The 20,666-nt window shown below is 36.6% G+C and overlaps 1 protein-coding gene across 4 annotated transcripts in view; it reads right to left on the minus strand.

Moving 5' to 3' along the window:
* Window positions 1-20,666, minus strand: part of LOC101234096 (ras-related protein Rab-10) — a 60,098-nt gene that overhangs the window by 24,971 nt on the left and 14,461 nt on the right. The window contains exons 4-6 of one of the 4 annotated variants that reach the window (XM_004175229.6): window positions 17,885-17,974; window positions 12,995-13,096; window positions 3,635-4,020 (exon numbers count right to left, since the gene is read on the minus strand). In XM_004175229.6, coding sequence (XP_004175277.5) covers window positions 3,946-4,020; window positions 12,995-13,096; window positions 17,885-17,974 — 267 coding nt within the window. In that variant the 3' untranslated portion in view covers window positions 3,635-3,945. Of the gene's footprint in view, window positions 1-3,634; window positions 4,021-12,994; window positions 13,097-17,135; window positions 17,236-17,884; window positions 17,975-20,666 lie in introns of those variants that run through there. The other 3 variants (XM_041714724.2, XM_072924597.1, XM_012572000.5) reach the window with 3 other exon arrangements.

A 20,666-nucleotide genomic window follows, 5' to 3' on the forward strand; every position in this document is an offset into this window, starting at 1 on the left:
AATTGTTCTTAAACACAATCTTGGGGACCATTAATTCCAGGAGAGATACCATCTCACAGTATTTGTCTCAGACATCATGCACTTCTGCCGTCTGGGAAGAAAAGGATCTCTCACACAAAAATAGTTACTGTTGATTTTTCTTGAAACATATTTTCATTCTTATGTACTAGATGTCCTATGGCCTTTAAATCTGCCTTCCTGTGACTGTGTTTGTTTTCTCTCCAACCAGTGAAAACCCAGACCATTTTTAACCATTTTACTGGCACAATGTGCATTAAAAAAAAAAATCTAACTTCTAGATAATATCTAGATTTCATTCAGTTGTTTCCAGACAGGAAGTTCATAATGCTCACTTCTATTTAAATGTCTTGCTCTTGCTCTTTGAGTCACTTTGTTATGTGTCCTAACTGTACTCCAGCTCCACCTTCTTGGAATATATTCTAATAGTACATAAATGGCATTCAAATCACCAGCACATAACAGAAATTTCTTGTTTTAACTGCACCTTGTGTATAATTAACACTTTAGAGATAATTTTCCTGATGTCTAGCAATGCCTTACCAGTCTCCTAGTGATGTAAAATGCTAATGAAGCCACCAGACCTGAAGAGTAAATCCACCCTAGGGCCAGGGCCTCAGTTTCACAGTGTCTTAGTTTTTGTCTATGTGCCTTTCAGGTGGTGTTCAGGGACAGTCTTTATGAATCAACAGAAAATTCTTGCCATAAAACCATAAGCAGTGGCAAAAGGACTCAGAATAATTCCTGAAATTATTCTTAAATGCATTTTTGACTTGCACATTGATTTCATAACACATTTCTGCAGTAGTCTGTAAAGTCTGTAGTATGTATATATTCCATTGCCAATAACATTATTCTAAAAGCATTTCAGATCATTCTCAGTTCATATATATGTGCTAACATCTGAAAAGGAACTGTTTACAACAAACTCATTTTAGTATGAGTCTGGTAACATGCTTTATGGTGTTGTGTCCATACATCAAATAAAACTGAGCTTTATACAGTAAGTTTCATGGGAAACTATAATATTTGGTATTTCTTTTTAAAAAGCCCCAATAATTTGCACTCCTTGTTTCCATATGATTTTTTTTTATATCAAAGGCACAATTTTCCTAATATTTACAAATCCAGCGGGATATAACAGAAGATGCAGTGATAATTTCAGAATCAGATCCCAAATTTCTTTCCCTGAATCTCTAAATTACAAAATTATTTAAGTTGGAACAGACTACCAATACCATTGAGTGCAACCTTGGACCAAACACCACCTTGTCAACTAAACAACAGCACTATATGCCACATCCAGTTATTTCTTGGAACACTTCCAGGGATGGTGTCTCTACCCCCTCCCTGGGCAGCCTGTTCCAACAGTTAACAATGCTTAACAACCCTTTCCATGAAGAAAATTTTCCTGATGTCCAACCTGAACCTTTTTTGGCCCTTTCTAGTGAGAGTGGTGTTTATTCCCCACTGGCACACTCCTGTAATCTACAATGAGTATGTTTGAAAAAAGGCAGTTGTTTTGCTCCAGGAGATGTGAAAAGGAGAGCGCTCATGGTGCTCATGGAATGTTAGGTGAAGCATCAGCTAGCAGGAGTTACCATCCTACAAAAACTGCCATGGGAACCTGAATCTCTGCATCTCCCTCAGGTGGGACTGGATCATACCTAAGCACACATAGCAGGAATCTCTGCACAAAGGAAAAATGCATAGAAGAAATTCCTTACTTGAAATTCTCATTAGCTATAAAGAGAAGAAATCAAAAGTACAAATTAATCTGACCCTTTAAAATCAATTTCCATTGTTATAAAAAGAAGGAGGAATTACATGGAGGCTTAAACCTAGAGAACCAGTAGGTGAACTGTGAGTTCAGGACAGCTGGAAATTCATCACAGAACTACTGCTGAAAGGCAAAACTGCAAAATTTGATCTATACAGAGGTGGGGAAGGAAGTGAGATAAAGATTAAGTTGGATGAATCATGAGATCTTCAGTGACCTGAAATAAAATAGAAAGTAGGTCAAATTACTAAATTATTAATAAATATAATAGACTATGTATGGACAAAACCTGAAAGATAAGCTCCCAGAAAGTTAGAAAATTGGATTTTAAAGATAGCAAGCCTGTTGGTAAGATGCACAGTAAGAATACTAAGGAAAAAATTTGTGTTATTCCACAGAGGGGTAAGTCTTCATCACTGGTGATGCTGATACTTTCAACCTCAGCCTTCAATTTTAGAAGGCAAATGTGATTTCACTCTACCACCACCATCTAAGGCCAAAAAAAGGAACAAATAAACTGGAAAATACATTGAAAAGTTAAAGATTTTTGGACAGACTGGACCTGATGAAGCTCCCTTATGGTTCAAACTATGTTAAAATTGCTACTGATGATTTCCAAAAATCAACAGAATGAGGTTCCAGAAAACCCAAAAGGGATTGCATCTCTCTCAAAGAAGAGAAGGAAATACCAAACTGATATAATATACAAACTGATCAAGTGAATTTCTACTAACTCAAAAGATTTTAACAGGCTTTGCGGATGGCGGAGAAAGACTGAGGATCATAAAAGTTTCTTATAATATGCTCTTAACAAAAAAACTCCAAATGAACAGTTTAGGCAATATAAATACAAAATTATTTGGAAATAATTAATACTCCAAAGCTGAAAGGATACACTGAATAGGGTTTCACTTAGATCCATCTTGGATCCGGAACTATCCAGGACCTTCATCAACATCATCGATGACTGAACAGAGTACACTTATATTTGGAGACTGTATTTATAGGAAGAGGCTCCAACTATGTTGGAGTACAACGTTATAATTCAGAGGGATCCTGGCAGACTGGAGCAACTGAAATGCCACCAAACAAAGAGAAACAGAAGGTTTTACACATCCAAAGGAACAATCAACTGCACAAGTATGTAGCGGGATAAAAGACACAGTTCTGCGGATCACAAATGTGCTAGGCTACCTTGCATTATGCTGATGCTGGAATGCATAAAGGAGTATCATAAGTAAGACAGTGAAAACATAATTTAAATCTATCCAGCTGTTTTTATTTAAACAGTTTTCAGTTTTTATGCTTAGTTTTCAGGTCTACAGTCCGGGATAGCTGAGAACCAACTCAAGAACCTTAAGAGGAGGGAGACAAAAAGGGCAAAAGATTCTGAAAATCCAGACTACAAGGGAAGATAGGAAGGTTGGTAGTTCTCATGAGGGAAGGGGAAGGGGAAGGGGGGATGGTTCAGAATTCTCAGGAAGATACACTCTACTGGAAAATGTCCCTGCCCATATTAGGGAGGTTGGAACTAGATGACCTTCAAGCTCTCTTCCAACCCAAACCATTCTATGACACCAATCTTAATATGGGTTTGCCCCTTTCTCTCAGACACCACCTTTGCAGAGTCCCTATTCAAGAGTATTGAAGTAGCATGTATGTGTCTGAAATGGGTATAAAAGAAACCAAGCCAAAAATTCTGAGATTTGTCTTAAGGGATTACAGTAAGTATCAGGTACTTAAAGAGATGTTATGTGATTTCATATATCAGACGGTTGCTTGTGTGATGATGTCAATGTTCACTGCATTACAAAACTGGTATAAATAATACACAAAAAAAGTGAAGGGTATTTTTTAATAACAGAAAATTAGTACACTTAGACTTCAATTCTGCAAACATTTACATTCAAGCATGGTCACCCTGTGAAGCACCTAATAATTCCTAAATCAGATAACTGTTTTATCTTCACATAAAAAATATGAAAATATAATATAAACATATAAAAAAATTTGGTGACAATGTCTGTGTAATACAAAGGATGCTTAAACACTGTATTTTTGCATTACAGGCTCACTTTTAAAATCTTATATGTTCCTTTGTAACACTTGATATTTCCTGAAGAGAAAATTGAATAAGAAACAGTATTTTAGAATGTACAGCAGGTTCTCTTCTTAGTTTCATTTAGAGACACAACGTCTAAGTCATGTAATACACCGGATTTCTGAAAAATAAACAAAAGCAAACACTTCATTAAGATAATTAGAACACAACAGTTAAAAAGTTTGCTTTTTCATACACTTTAATGTAAAATATTTGGTGCAGTCATTGGATATTTTTATCCTTTGAATATTTAATTAAATGATTGAAGTTTTCTAATAAATTAGATTGAAACTGATGCCTATGCAAGTCCTATTTGGCATCTTTACATTCTTTAGCTGCCTCAAACATGTATCCTAAATCTGAAGGTGATAGAAAGTGTCTTTTGAGGAGTCACTACAAACCATACGTGCCAATCCTGAAAATCTTTACTCACATGAACTGTTCTATAAGTACAGGTTCTTCTGTTGACTACACCAATTTTAGCTAATTTTCAGTTAAGTACCCTTATCTTCAAAGTATTGAGCATGGGTTGGAAAAGTCCAGTTGAAAGGAACAGGTACAGGCTATTAACTGTAATACAGGATGTTAACTTGTTTTGTGAAATTGACTAAAATTATGTTTTCTTGCCTCTATTTAATAACCACAAATGCCCTCAAATGGAAACAGGTCAGTCTTTATCATGATAAACTATCAAAATAGTGCTCCACCCTTGTAAAACATTTATGTACTGATTGCAAAAGCAGATTGTAACAAAAATGAAAATCATCAAAACCAGGACTCTTCCTTTCAGCAATGAACTCAACTAGATAATTAATGTTGACCAGAGAAACGATCAAAGTCAGTTGTGCAATGCAGAACATGTCGCAATCTTGTTCTCTGAAACTATGAACACTGAACCCTGAACTAGGGCAGGCACAAAGACACAGAGAATATTGTCCCATGCCCAGGAAAATGAAAGCCCCAACTTCTCTACCTGCCACTCTGCTGCCCGTGTCTTGGCAGGCCTACCAACCAAGCTCTGAGAAATAAATGCAACCAGTGGATTCACCACATTCCTCTCTCAACCCAAACAATAATCAATAACAGCCATAAACAGCCATGTCTGACAATAGAGAGAAGCTTCCAGAGACAACGGCTATCTAAACTGGAATGAATGAAAACCAAAGCACAGGAAAAAAAGAAAGGAAGAAGGGGAAAAAAGGCATCATGTAATACAATACTAATAATGATTCCAAATTGAAAACTTACACATAAAAATTCACAGGGTAGTTGAACATTGACTACATCCAGAAAGATTCACCTAAAATTACTCAGCTGCATCAGAATGAGGGCAAAATATAAAGTCTCCCCTGTGCTACAAATAAGCCTTCTGCCTCTTTGTCTGAGAATATTCATCACTTCTTAAAATTCTGGAGAAGATGCATAGAATTCATTTCCTTTTTCCTTCTGTAGCCATAATTCCAGCTCTTCCAGGATGCTGGCTGCCCTATGCCAGAGCCACAAAGAGAGTGGCTGAGCTCATTCCTCCCTGAGGCTGTAGGGACCCAGGGAGGCTTCCACAGTGCATGGTGCTGGGGAGAGAACGTGAAACATCTGAGAGGGGATCAAAAGTGATGGATAGAGGAAGGAGCAGAGGGCAGGAAATGTATTGTAGTGTCTAAATCCCAGGATGGATGCTGAAGTTGTCATCAGTAAAATTATTAGCAAATACCATCTGACTAGGATATCCAAAGACTGTTGCTTACTGATTTTAGAAATTTCTTGTCATAATTAATTCTCTACATAATGAAGAAAAACAGCAGGTGCACTTTTACTTGGGGTTGTTTGTTTGGTTTGGGTTTTTTGGTTTTGTTTTTTTTTTTTAATTTATTTTTTGTGGGAGGTACAGGCATTAGCTATTACGGTTTCTGCTAGACAGAGACAGTATTTGGTAGTCTGCAAGCATAGAAAGTAAATTAAAAGTATGAAGACCTCTTTAAAAAAAGGAGCAAGGCAGAATCAAAATTACACAAACATAACCTTGTCATCTCAAGAAACAAAATACCACTCTGATTTATAGATAAGATTCTGAAGGGAAAATAAAAGCTTTGGAAGATAATGCTACAGTAAGAAATTTAACTTCACTCAATTGAGACCAAGAAATAACACTGAGCACTGATTGTTATGAACATCAACTAAATAGGTTTTGTTTCACCCATGACTTTTCTGAAGAAAACAATCAGTTTAGGTAGTAAAAGAGCCCTGGAAAAATCCCTGTTTGAACAGTTTCAGAATTCAAGTTTCACTTACTTAGAGGAAAGAGGTAATCTGAAGATGTTGCAGATTATACTTCAAGACCAAACTTCATGCTTCCAGTCAAAGGGGAAAAACTTACATTTCCTTAAACACTTAGGAGGACACTTATCTGAATCCTTAGCATTTTACTATTCAATACTACTTTTGGATGGTAAAGAAGCTCTTCATATACCCTTAACAAGAATCCTCAGTACTGCTGAGTGATTAAGAATGATGAAACGTATTTGATAATGCAAGAGTTCTTATAATCTCTAAAATCATTATTTGTTAGTTCATCTACAAACTAGCAAGGACAGACAGACAAGAACCACTACTCTACAAATAAAGAACAGCCATTTAAAAATTCATTTAAAAGCTGAGGACTATTAATCACTTCAGTTTGTAAGACTGCTCCTTATAGGGTCTTTGTGAAGCAAATAAGGGTCTGGGATCCGTTTAAGCAAATGTGCTGCACACATAATTAAAAAGTGGACATTCATGATCTAAAGAGATACTACAACTCCTGCATAAAGCCCTGAAGCAACGATCAGATTTGGGCAAACCCACGGAGTGCTCAGCCTCAGCCAAGCCTTGGGAGAGGTGGGGCACCCCCCCTCCCGAAATTGCAGCAGGGAGGTATGCAAATCTCTCCCACCTGCGAGAACAAGGCGGGCAGCATTCCTCCTCCAGGGCTCCATGAACACTAACACTTCCAGCTCACATTTCAACTCAGCTGCTTGTAATTCACTGCCCCACAAGTCAGCCAACAAACAGTAAAAAACTGTGAAAAAGTAAGAGCAACCAAAATGGTACCAAGAAGCTGGAGCCTCCACTTCTGTATCTTGGGCAAAGTGAGGTTTTGAAAATACCGCCACAGACACAGATGCCTCTTTACCCTGCAGTGATTTCAGTAAGATGTTGAAACTTCCTGCTATTAAATACTAGTTTTTCCTGTTAAATAGCACAGCAGACATGTCTCACCTAACTGGCAGGCATCTCTGCAAGCCAGTTTCAACTTCCTGCTTAAATCTCCCCTTCTGGCTCTCCTGCCCACTTCTAAGAAGAATTTGTATCACTGGCATACTGTAATTGTGATGAGATGGCTTAGTTACATTTTTTTTCTGGTTTTTTTTTTTTTTTTAATCAAGGCAAGAAAGCTAGGGTGGAATATGAAGGAAAATGTAATGAAAAAGCTCCAATAACCTCTTTGAAAGGTTTCTAATAGAGTTAATATATAAATTTTCATTAAGCTCAGCTGTGCATTCCTTGCTAAAAACCTACTTGGGTTAATGAGGGATCCCCCTTCTCTAGCACAAGTTTTTGGTATTTTGATACTGGTTAAGTTATTTTGAAGGTGGGTTTGAAAGAGTGATAGGATTTTGCTTTATCTATATCATGTTCCCAGTCAAAGTCAGACCTGGGGTGCTTGCTGAAAAATTAGAAGCTTTGGAGAAACAAATAGAAGAGACTGGAACTGAGGTTACTATTATTTATAACTTTTTTAAATTTTGAGGATTTTTACTCTTATTAAAAAATGATCCTACTTAATTACTGCAATAATTTTGTTTATATTTAACAGTGATAGTTGACAAAGACTGGCAGAGAACTTCATGAAATGTAGTCCCATGTGACTTCAGTGTCTGACTTGCCATTAGAGAGAACTCAGTTATTAATAGTCCAGATACTTTTTATGTAATTCCCCTATAATCTGGAATTCAAATTATCTGTTCAAAATGCAAGACAGTAGTCTCACAATCACAATGGGCTGGACATGGAGTACTAAGCAAGGGCTAGAGATATATTAGCAGGGAAGGCAATCACAGTGGGAACAGGTAGAGGAGCAGGAGAGGAGGATCTAACTGCTGCAGACTACATTCCTCGAGGAACTTTGATGAAGGTCTTCTCCCAAAGCCTGCTATTCCACCATGTCTGAAACATCTAACGCACTGGCAAAGCGTGGGGCTCTATCTCTCTCTCCTGTCACTACCATGTAGACTGTAACAATGTTGTACTGAGTTAGTTATTCACAAACTTGAGAAGACAGGTGTGGATCTTTGAGGTTCCTCAACCCTACAGATCATCTAGGCGATGTTTAATATAGTTGCATCATAAAAACTCTATTTAAGAGAGCAATATATCTTCAAAGTCAATATCCTGCAGAAGCAAATGCCAGAAGTCAAGTCTGTAACTTTCTTTTTTTTCTCTCAGAATTTAATTTATTTAATTTGAATCATAAGAAACCATATAGACTGAGATATGGAGGCCTCCTTAATCAATGGAGGGAGAAAGGCACCTCAAAACCACAATTTTATCCTAAAGACTCATCTCTTTCCATTGAATAGAGATGATTCCAGACCAGTCAGCAAATTGTAGCTGGCTAAGATTGCATGCTGAGTCTCATCCCCTATACACAGATGATGTGATTAAGTTTTGATTCATATGACCTAATGATATGCTACTGTTTCCAGAAAAATATATGGCACATTCAATGTCCAGAACAGACTTTTTAAGAATTAAATAAGATAGCATAGTTAAATTTTGCCTTACATTGCACCAGCACTGAGTTGGTACCATTTATCCTCTTTGCTTTAATCTCTGTACCTCTGCTCCCACATGTGCAATGCTGAATATACCTAATGTTACTAAGAAAGTTAAGAAGATAAAAATCTAAAAGGGATCTAAAGTACAGCAGAATAAGCATTATGAAAAACCTCTCAAATGAATTATTATTCTGTGGTCAGTACAAGATAAATAAAGGGCAAATAAAGCCTGGGGCTCCATGCATGACTAGGGATAATAAAGAAACACTGAGTATGCACTGCTGGAGACACAGGGATCTTTCAGACAAACTAACAACTCCATGAACCTCAGCAATAATGAAATCCGATTTCCTATGGATTTAGGTCTTGAAGTGAATTAAATTTGATATCTGTGATGCAAGCTCCAGCTGGAGTAGCTGGTTGAAGCATTTTTCAGTCTCTCTGTGCAGTGGTCTCTAATACTCTGTGAACTTATGCTGGAGACTTTCCTTCTGCAGAGTGCTCTGCTTCTCACCTTATTTTCAAGAAACTACTCAGGCACTTAAGTATCTTTTAGTTTGATCTGTCAAATTTTTTTTTAAATCAGCTAACAAGTTCCAAAGGTACTTTAAGAGCAAAGGAATAGAAAACACAGTATAATCTCAACAATCTTGTTGCCATAGGAAAGTGTAAAGAAATGAAGAAAGGGCAAAATTGAGGCCTGCTACTTCTGAATGCTCATCTCAAATGACATCCAGCTGTTAAACATTAAATGTCACTCTCAACAGCACAGGGAAAGGTCTTAAATGGATTTTCACTGCTCTCTACTCAGTAGATATATATATATTTAATATGATTAAAATAACCTTAGTAGTCAATCACTCTTGGGAGGTTGGCAGAATAGAAGTTTTGGTTAGTTTTATTGCAGTTTTCAGAAAAAGCTGAGAATGTCGTTCTTCTTTTTGTTTTTTTTTTAAAGGGAGTTCTCTCCCGATCCTAGTTTAGAAAAATACCAACAATCACACCAAAAGGACATATACAATGGCTTGTAATATTTTTTTGAAAATCTACTTGAGAACACCACTGCTTGCCAGGCATGAAACCAAAGAACACAAAAGAGCAAATGCTAACTGCATTCTGGGTGGTAGTTTTTTGGTTTTGATTGTTTTCAGAGGACTGACTCACAAGTCCAAATAGTTCACTGGCAACCAGAAGCATTGTCAAACAACAGCTGTCATCTATTGATGAACAGGTTTAGGCATATCTGAGATTCATGAGACTTGTGAATAAATAAAATACTGTTATTTGTCAACATGTCTAAGCAAATTCCTGGAATAATCTATGTCATTAACATTTATTTCCATTGCAGCCTTTCAAATACAATCAAATTGGTTATTATTGCACTTCTCCAAAAACTCGTCTGTCAGAGGAAGTTAAAACTTAAGTAGTGCACTCAGTTATTATTAATTGATTGGTTTGAAAATTGTGAGTTCTCAGAAATATGGCATGACTCCTTAGCTGTTACCAATGTAAGCAAAAAAATATCTCAGAAAAACATTAATGAGACTGCCCATGTAAATTAGAGCTGCAGGACCAAGACCCAGCATAGAATGGCTGAGATGAAAAGTATCTGAAAGATCAAGCAGCACTTTAGTTATCCAGATCACTGGGATACAGAAGTCTTCTCTCTCCCTTAAGCCCAACAGAAAACAAACTGCAAAAACAGATGGGAAAACGCAGTACAAAATCATAACAATACACTGAAACACTTGCGCTTTTTTGTGTTGTTTAAATGTCTTTTATATGAAATATTTTAATATTTTTTTTTCCCCAAGCCACCACTGAACCACAACCTGTTCTAAATTCTGAAAGAATCAAGAAGTTTAGTACTTTTGTATGAGCTCTATAGCTCTAGACATCAATCTTCCCCATCTACAGGAGTGCTTTGTGTAAATGAAGTTACTAAGGACATGCCCACAGTAGATGGCAAGCAAGAATGTACACAAAAAGTCTGAGATTTCCTCAGATTAATACAGTCCACTGCAATGCATCTGAGAATGGTCTACTGCCTGCCAGCCTACCCTGCTTATTTATCTTATCTCTGAGTAAGCTTCACACACTTCCCAAAAGTGTGGCCATAATAGACTGTCCTAGGGAATTCCTTTATTCTGTGAGACTGGGAAAGCAATGATGTGCTTCCACTGAAGCATCTCATCAGTCTCATCATCTCATCCATTGCAGAGGATGCATCTCATCAGTCTCTCATCTCATCCATCGCAGAGGGCAGGGAGGCCTGATATCCCTAGGCATAGGTGCCTTGGGCCAAAACACTGTGCAAAGCTGTATCTCCTTTTTACAATCTGGAAATACGTATTTCACCACTACCAAATAAATGTATGACTGAAATTATCTCAGACTGGCATCTATCATGTCATTTTTCACAGCTACTAGTCACACTTGCTACTGCATTTTCCATTCTCCAAAATTTCATCAGTTAGAGGAAGTTAAAATTCAAGTATTAGACTCAAATTTCACAGTTTTGTGAACAGGCAAATTATTTTGTCGAACCTGAAAACCATGATGAAACTGTATAGTAGATTTTTTTTTCCAGCAAACTCTTATCAGGCCAGTGGTAAAACCAATTGGGCTAAAGGGGCTCTTGTTTAAATCAACAAAAGCGTTTTACTAAAAATGGCAAATTATACACCAAAGTAACAGTACATGATGCCTCATCAGTATTCCAAATATTTTTAGCTAAGGTGAAACATTACTACAGACAAATATGACAAATTCTTTTGGGCACATTTTCCAAACACACATACATGCAGAGCATACAACTGTTCAAAGCAGTTCTAATTAAAACCAAGCATGTTCAACATTGTCTGAATTTTTTTGCCATGTCCACGCTACAAACCACATGAATTTCATGAAGGTGAGTTGAAATACTCAAGTTTCACTTACCGTAAAGTAAGTGTAGGCAATCTTAATGTGAAAAATACCCAAACATCATTTCTGCATGTGCAGAGAATTCTCTTAGATATCATCCAAACATACTCTGCAGAAATGCTTACTTCACACATATTTGTCTTTGCACCAGTTATGATCATAGCTATTGTTTTGTAGTTTTCATATTTCATACTAACAATATATTCTCTATTTACAGTAGAAAATATCTTTTTCCTTTACAATAAAATCAGAGTTATTTTACTTGAGACTTTTTTCCAACAAGCTCAGTAACTCAAGGGTCTGCCATTATCCTCCTGTTCAGTTTGACAATATTTGACTGTGCAGTTGCTGAGTTTCACTTTCATGTCAAGGTAACCAAAATATTTTTTGCCTTTTTTTTCCTCCTCCAAAAAAACCAACTACAACTTGTGCAACTATGTAGTATGACAGGACCTCGATTTAGAAGCAGTCCAACCCTGAGCTGTTATTCTGACCATCCCCTATGGCTACTTAATCAAAACACTACTACTTGTGACTTTGTCAGTAATTTTGCTCATTAATCTTTGTTATGACTTGAAGAGTATTTGGAGTGGAAGGTTAGTTTTGTACAACTAATATTGGTGATGAATGGCAGTGATAATACATTGCACAAAGAACATCTATTTATGTCTAAAATAATATTCTGCTCCTTAAAAATAAATTGCAATGCAAAACATGTTCAGAGCTAATGAACAGTAATTCAGTCCTACAAAAGAATTGGAACTTTGAGGAGTAAGGACCTTTAAGCCAACACACTCAAGTTAGAGAGATGCTGACTCTGACAGCATCCATATTGATTCTACCACTAATTAACCCAAATATTTAGGCCCTGATAACTTCAAAAGCACTAGTGTAAATCAGACAAAAAACCAGATATGAACCTTGGATAAAACATTTGATTGCTGAACATAAAAGCTCCACTGATTCCATCATCATGCAGATCTTCACAGAGTGTGCACACTCTGCAGAAACCTAGAGGAAATAGGAATCTTCCTGGCACAGAAGTGGAACTACTCAAGAGCTTTTAACCACTCCCTTAAAGGAAAATATGGGAAATAAAGCCACAAATTAGTCTTCCTGCATTTTCACTTTCTCTCTGAACTGTATTGTACCTGCTCTCCTCTTCTGTTTTTCTCTTCTCCCCCATGCTTCTCCTCTGTATGCCTGCAGCTACAGCATCCTCCCAAAATACTAACTCCATAATGCAAAAACAGCATCAGCTGTGCTTTGCTTAAACTATTCTGTAGTTACAACCTTGTTTACCCAATCTGTCAAGAAAAATCTCCTATCTTCTTTCTCCTTGGAAAAGAAGCCTACCTTTTCCAGGATTTCCTTAGTCAAGACTGAGAATGCGTACTCAATGTTCACGTTTTCTTTAGCACTGGTCTCAAAAAATGGCATTCCAAATTCCCAAGCAAGCTGAAAAACAAATGTAGGAAATGAGATGAACATTCTTCAGGAAAAAAAAACCCAGTTCCTAATACTAGTAGCAAGCAATATGAAGGTGTTCTGACTGCTAACACACTATAAAAACACTATTTAAGTACATGATTGCTCAGTAAAGTACTCTATATTCATCCTTAGTTTATAAATTCCAGGTACCTTTTAAAACATTCTTCTTAAATTTTTGTGTTTTCAAAACAGTTTTTTTAACCAATCTTTATTCACAAATGACAAGAATAAAATCCACTGGGTCTGTTCTCTGTGTTTTGATTTATTTGGAAAATCAACTGTCTCCTAACCAATTATTTAGAGGAAACTAATGGAGTGCCTGCAAATAAAAATATGACAAGAACTGTTGAAAAAAAGTGGCAGAATGAAATATAAAAAAGAGATGTTCCTTTATGCTAGACAGAGAGAAGCACAGAGATAACAGGCAAGCAAAGAAAACATATGCATGCAAAATGATATTATGGTAAAAGGCAAAGAGAGAAAACACTTAGATGGGCAGCACAGACTTTACATTGGTTGGTTTTCTTTAATTTACTGCTGTTGTCTTATTTCCAGTTTATTTCCATTATAGACAGCTTTGAGTTATGTTGGCATGAATAAAAAAACCCCAACACAATATAGATACATAATAATCAGACTTCAGAGTTTTAGTCAAAATATATAAAGATTACACTAAAGGTGAAAAAAAAAAAAAAAAAAAGTAAGCAAAATGGTTTCCTTTCCAGAATACTACAAGAAATTGTAGTTCTGAAAATAAAGATGGCATTTAATTGATTCATTAAACAGAGACCACTTCATAACTTCATAAGGGATTCTGAAACTCAGACTGCTGTGAACTGTTTTCAGTACTGCAGCAACTTGTTAAGATCATTCAACTATTGCCAGTACAAAACAATGATGCATAAGAGCTCATAAAGAAAAATACAAGCATTAAAAGAATACTGGGGTAATAAACTAGAGAGAACTACTGGCTTGCTGATTATAAAGTACACAGAAACTATTATTAAATGTCCTTTCCCTTCCTTGTATCATGTAACAGGTTCCTAGAAGTTACCTATGTACAAACTTTGATGAACACAAACCAACACTTTAAATAATGGAATTGCAGAAATAATCTTGAAAGACAACCCCTCTTGAAATGAGGCTACTTCTCACACAATATTGGGTCAGCCATGGCTTTGCTTACAGAAGTCTTGAAATCCACCAATGATGGAGATTCTGTAGCCTTTATGGGACCCTCTTCCATGGCTACATCAACGTTCTAGTGCAACTGGTTCTCCTCAACTCCAACCTGAACCTCCCAAGCCAGGACTTGTGTCTGCTACCCATCTGTTTATTGTCTGTCTCTACTGAGAATATTTCTGTCATTCCTGTAGTGCCACTTCAGTTGCTGTAGACCAGTAACTGCTCCTTAGCCTGCTGTTTACCCAGCTCCCTCTCCTCATGGAATACCAGTACTAGACCCCAATCACCTTCATACCTGTCTCCTGGACCAGGTGCATTTTCTCAACACCCTTCTTGAAATGAGCCAAAGCTGGACACAATATTCCATGTGGCCTTGTCAGCACTAAGTAAGGGTGGTAATAATTTCCCCAGATCTGCCATCCATTATCCTTCTAATGTAGCCCAACACTTTAAAGGCCATGAGGGAACACTGCTGACTTATATTCAAGCTGGTGTTCATTGTAACTCATCAGTCTTTTGTGGCAGGGCAGTGACTCATGCCTTGGATTATTCCATCACAGGTGCAAATCTTTGCACTTTATGAACTTCATGATGTTTCCGCTGGCCCAGTTCCCAAGTTTATCAAGGTCCCACAGAATTGGTGCTCTCCCATATGGTGTGCCAGTCATACCCCTTAATTTCATGTCACATGCAAATCTCCTTCTATCATCAGCCAAATGAATGTGCCAATGACAATGCCAAACAATGCGACTGAGGCAAGGCTGACTGCCTAAAGTTCCCTGAACCTTCTTCCTTGCCTTTTTTAAAAGACATGTCATGGCATCTTTCTAGTCAAAAGGGATCTCTCCCAACCACCATGATTTTTTGGAGTAGACTTACAGGGGTTCAAATCACAATAATCAGCTCTTTCAGCACAACTGGGAGAACTTCACCATGTCTATGGGTGCATCCAACTTTCCTAAGCAATTTCTAATCCAAAGCTTTCCCACTGCTGGCTGACCTGCTCCTTCCCAAACCAAGCCAGCACCTGCAGAGGCCTGGGAGCAAGCGCTATTTGTGAAGACCAAAGAAAAGAAAAATCAAATCAAATCAAACAAAAAAACCTTAAGTACTTGAGACTTCTCTGTATCATGTTACTACGTTGCCTACTACATCTATCAATGTGCACATCTATATATGCACAATATTGGTCACAGAAGATTAATGTATGCATTTTTTCACTTTACCCTGCATACTTGTAAACTCTGTGGCAAGCAAGTCCTCTAAAAATGTAGCTCAGTGTAAAAACCCCCACTGGTCCAGTGGTAAAGCAGTTGAAAGTATGAACATGTATTTGGCTACTCCCTCTCCAAAACACAATAGAAAGGTGTAATCAAACAACTACTGTTTTTTTTTCTTTGGGAGCATCTTGAATAGATCCATAAATGAAATACCTAAATACATTTACAGACCTATGGGAATTATGCTACTGAGAAATTATACTTTATAATATCCTTGATAACAGTTTGCAGAACTTGCGTGAAATAAGCTTGTATATTACCAACAACAATAAAATAAGTAATGCTAATACTACTTCCCAGCAAAGTGCTGGTATGATTTCTTAGTGCTGAATCAGAGAGATATGTCTGCAATACTCTGAAATTGTGCAGTTCTATTATACGTGAAAAATCAGCTTTGAAACTAAAAATAAAGGAAGAAGATTTTACTTGGCTTTTTCTGTTAGAAAGATTTGATAGGAGAAAATCAGCCACATTCTACCAAACCATGTAACCTGCAACATTTTAATCTTTCAATGAAAAAGATAATCATATTGGGGGGTGAACAGAGAAGCCCAAGAAGGCTGAGTTAGAACTTTTATCTAAGTGAATAAGAAGCAATTAATACAAGAAAATTATACTTCATAGTGTTAAAATTAGATATCTCAATTTCTGAGTGATCACAATTACATAAGTTTGTACAAAATTAATTATTACATGATTATGTGCAAAAAGAAAGAAAAAAAAATTTCTCAGCATTAAACTGAAATGAAATTATATACAACAGGCACTCAGTTGTAACAGATTTTTACAGAAATGCCAATAGAGATGATGAAATTCCCAGGGAACCTAGAGTTCTTCTGTGCAAGAGACTGAACAGAACAACACTTAAAGCTCATACTATCAGGGTAATATGAAATATGTAACTACAAATTATTATTTGTCAAAGTTAGAACCAAACTGTTTTCCCCCTCTTAATTAGGATATTCTTTTCTTTAGAGTGAGAGGACAATTACTGTCTCTCTCTGCTAATGGAACTTTATCCAGCACATTCAGTCAGATCCTTTAGCACTTGTAAATCATATTAAAAGAAGAAATAGTATAACAGAAGAGTTGTCTTGTCTCAAAGCACAGGCAAAATCTAGAAAGCAGACTCACTGGGGAGGAGAAAATTATTTATTTCTGAAAAAAAAAAAACTACATTAAGAGGCATTTTGGTTGCATGGTTAAGAACCCAGTAGTCAGAAAATGTCATGGTTAATATCCTAAGCAAAACCCTATTACTGCCCTCTGGTGCACATGCATCCAGTCACTCTCTAGGTTTCTGACAGTGCATCCTTTGTGTGAGACTACAATATGTAATTTTCAGCAACCTTATTCCTTGTACACAGATAGGGTACATTAACACTGAAAGCATCTTGCATGGGAACTACAAAATCTCAGGAATGTAATGTTGTCCAAAAGTTGATATTATTTTTTTAAAGTTTCCTAATCTGGGATTATGTAATTGGCAAGAAGCTATCATTGTGTTTTTCTTTAAACACTAGACATCCTGCTTGACTCACCATGTCTGAAAGCGTAACAGGAGGGCTAATTCCAAGTTCCAGAGAACAGATGCATACAGTTCACAGCAGCAAAATTTACTGGTATACAGGACATGCTGTTCTGCAATATTTAATTATTATCCCAATTACTTCTGTCATAGCATGGCTTCTGAATTTCCTCACTGGCTCTCAGTGAGAGACTTCTGCCATTCTTTTTTAGAACAGCACTCCCCACTTAGTAAGTTTTCCCCCATCCATGATCAGCAGCTAGAAACTCTACTGTAGTCTCAACTATACGTCACATACACAGTTTTGTGGAGCTGGATATTCAGTATTTGTCCAGTCTTATTTAAGGCTACTCAAGAGACAATGCAAATCACTTTGCGCAGTCTGCCAGAATAGTTCTTTATAGTCAGACTGTAGCAAAAATACCACTGATGGGTGGTATCAGAAAAACTATGCAGAAAGTATTTAATTTTAATATTCTAATTACAACAGGACTCTGAAAATGCAGTCTATATAAGATTTCTGTTGCAACACCTAAAACTTTTAAAGTACATTATAACCTTTAAAAGAAAAATCAGTATTCTGAAGAGATCAGCAAGGGATTACTTAATGTATTTCTAGCACTCTAGAACTTCACAACTGTTCTTCTAGAGCTAAGTCCTAATAGAACTTTTGGAATTCAGGAGCTTTTTACCATTTTCTGTTTAACAGCTCAGTCACATACTAAGAAACTCAAAAGGACCCAAAGAAAGTACTAAAGATACCTTTTCTCCTTTCTGTTTTGGAACTACCCGTTCTGACTCCTTATCACACTTGTTGCCCAACAGTATTACGTCCACTTCATCACCTGCTTTCTAAAAGAGAACCAGCATTAATAAATGTCAAGTTAGAAAAAAGCAAACAACAAAAGCCCTTCACCTTCAGCACTCAATTTCCTTGAAAGTAAAGGCTAAATTCTCTCATGACCTTCAAATGTGCAAATATTTTCCACCAGTTACTGGGATTTGGAGGAAAACAGCAAGAATGCAAAGAGCAGAAAAAAGTCACTTGAAAGTGCCACGTATAATTTCCAACCTCTTTTGTAAGATATAAAGTACATGGTGCATGGGCACCATCTTCTGATGAATGCTCCAGCTTGAGGCTTTAAAGTGACTGGAAATGCTCTGAATTCACAGACACTGCCCTACTAAAAGTAATAGATTCGTGGATTAGCATATGACTCTGGTCTACATCCAGCACTCACAAGTAAAAGGGAAGGAATTTGCTGCACCTGAAAGAGCACCTCTCTGTTTCACTTTTGCACACAGACTGTAAAATTACTTTCAAAGTGTTAAAACTCAACATAAAAGTCTGATTATTCCAAGACACTAGGAAGAAGGCAATAGATTTTAATGAAGTAAAATTTAAAAACTTCATTGATTTCAAAAGGAAGAAAAATCTACCTTTTTGACCTTCTCTTCTTCTCTGTTTCTCTAATCCACTTGCCTGCATGATGACTGTGAAATGCACTGGGTTTCTCACATCAGTGTTATTTTAAGATAAGTCATTGTAACTATACGTGACTGGAATAATGACAAGCAAAGGGAATCATTCTGCAACAGCACGTGGAATTTGAAATCTGACATTTGTTGTGAAAATCATAAAACTTAAAACTTAAGCACTTCTGGTGCTTAAATGGAGAACACTGAGGATCTCAATCTACAAACAATTGAAGCTACTGTAGTCTGATGCCATGGTTTTTATTCTGGAGGTACACGGTCCCACAGCTTTCCTGATGACTTAAAAAGCCTGGTCTCAGGCTGCAGATCTCTCTATAGGGACTTTGATGAAATCTCTGATCTTTATCAAATGCCTAACTCTTGTAACTTTGCCATAAGACAAAATACAGCACAACCACACAGGGAAAAACCTCTATTCATTAAAGGATGAGAGAACACTATTTTTAGTCTATTTCTAATTTTATAACAATTTGAAGACTTCATTAGTAGGCACAATTTAATATTAAGGAACACTATTTCTTTTTTCTTAATCCATACTCCTTAGAGTCATTTAGACTTATTTCATACCCACAGTTTATTAAAATGAAGTAAACTTCGTAAGAGTACAAAGTAGAGGCATAAAATAATGAATCATTATAACCTGGATTAATAGACCAAAACATTGGCTGTTTCAGAATGCATTGAAGCTTCACTCATTTAGATCAGTGGCTCTCTACGTAAAACCACATATATCAGTCCCAAAATAGGGTAAATAGACAATTAAATCTCATTATGTAATCAACCTTTAATTTGGAAGAATACTGAAGGTTGATGAAGGTTTTACAAGTGACATTTAACTTCACTGTGAAGTTAAAGTCTAGAGGGAAATACTTGCATACTGCATGCACAAACCCACTGAATTAATTCTGTAACTTAATTTCTGTATAAACAGCGCAAATTTTTGCAGTAGGAATATTCTTTCTAAACAGCTTCAAACAATAACAAAATTTAAACAAGGTTTGAGGTACCAGGCCTTTTAGCAAGTATTTATTAGTACTACTATTAATAGTATTACTATTAATATTGTGAAGTATTTACTTCTGCAAGTAACTACTATTCCTACATCAGTATAACGTATTAATGTATTTTCACTTTGTCTGGATCCTCCAACAAAGCTTATAGTTCTCCCTTTTCAAAGATGGTACCTTGCAGTTTCTTGCATTTAGAAAACTGAATATTGTTAGTCAAAATTAATAATATTGTTAGTCCATTTTAAATTCTGAAAATTGATTATGCATGACGTCTTTAAAAATTTAGTCAATACAGCTAGGCAGTAGTTTGACCATGTGTTTAGCTAGCACAAAAACTGCATGGGTACACTGGCCAAAAATATGGCTTTTCAGTGCTTCCAAAAGCTTGCTGTATATTTTCATGCTCTGTTATTTATAGCTCAGGAATAAGCCTTCCAAATGCAAAATCTATAGCTAAAAAGATGAGGGTTATTTTACAGTTGTTAAAATCCTATTATGCAAGTCAGCACTGAGTAAGCTCATAGAGTCAGGAAACATTTCTCCCCCATTTATGAAGTACTATTAAAAATCATCAATTTCATCAAGGCAGAAATATGTTTTTCCAGATAAAGCTTTATTCTTTATCTCAAAAATGCCAATTTTTGGTTCACTCTCTTAGTTTTTCTTTGTGTTTTAACATTTCAAAGTTCACATTTTACTGAAGGTTAAAATAAATACAATCTGAACCTGGAGAATACCTACACTACTTTATTTTGAAAAGGGAAACATCATCATTGTATTTTTCTGAAAAAAAATGGAGCCAAGAGATTTACTGAGACTGAGCAAGTCTTCTCAAATGTTTGGCACAGCTTGGAGCCACCAGGTTTTGGCAGAAGGGTTTTTCTCCCACTGGGTTCCCAGGCAGCTGGATCTGGCAGCAGCAGGAGCCAGGCTGCTCTGAGCAGCGGCCACGGGAGGGAGCAGCAGCAGAGCTTCAAACTGAATGCTGCCACATTCTGGACTCAGAACACTGGACACTCACATCACAGTACCACAGT

Source organism: Taeniopygia guttata, chromosome 2 (assembly GCF_048771995.1).
Source record: "Taeniopygia guttata chromosome 2, bTaeGut7.mat, whole genome shotgun sequence".
In the NCBI taxonomy this organism is placed as follows: domain Eukaryota; kingdom Metazoa; phylum Chordata; class Aves; order Passeriformes; family Estrildidae; genus Taeniopygia; species Taeniopygia guttata.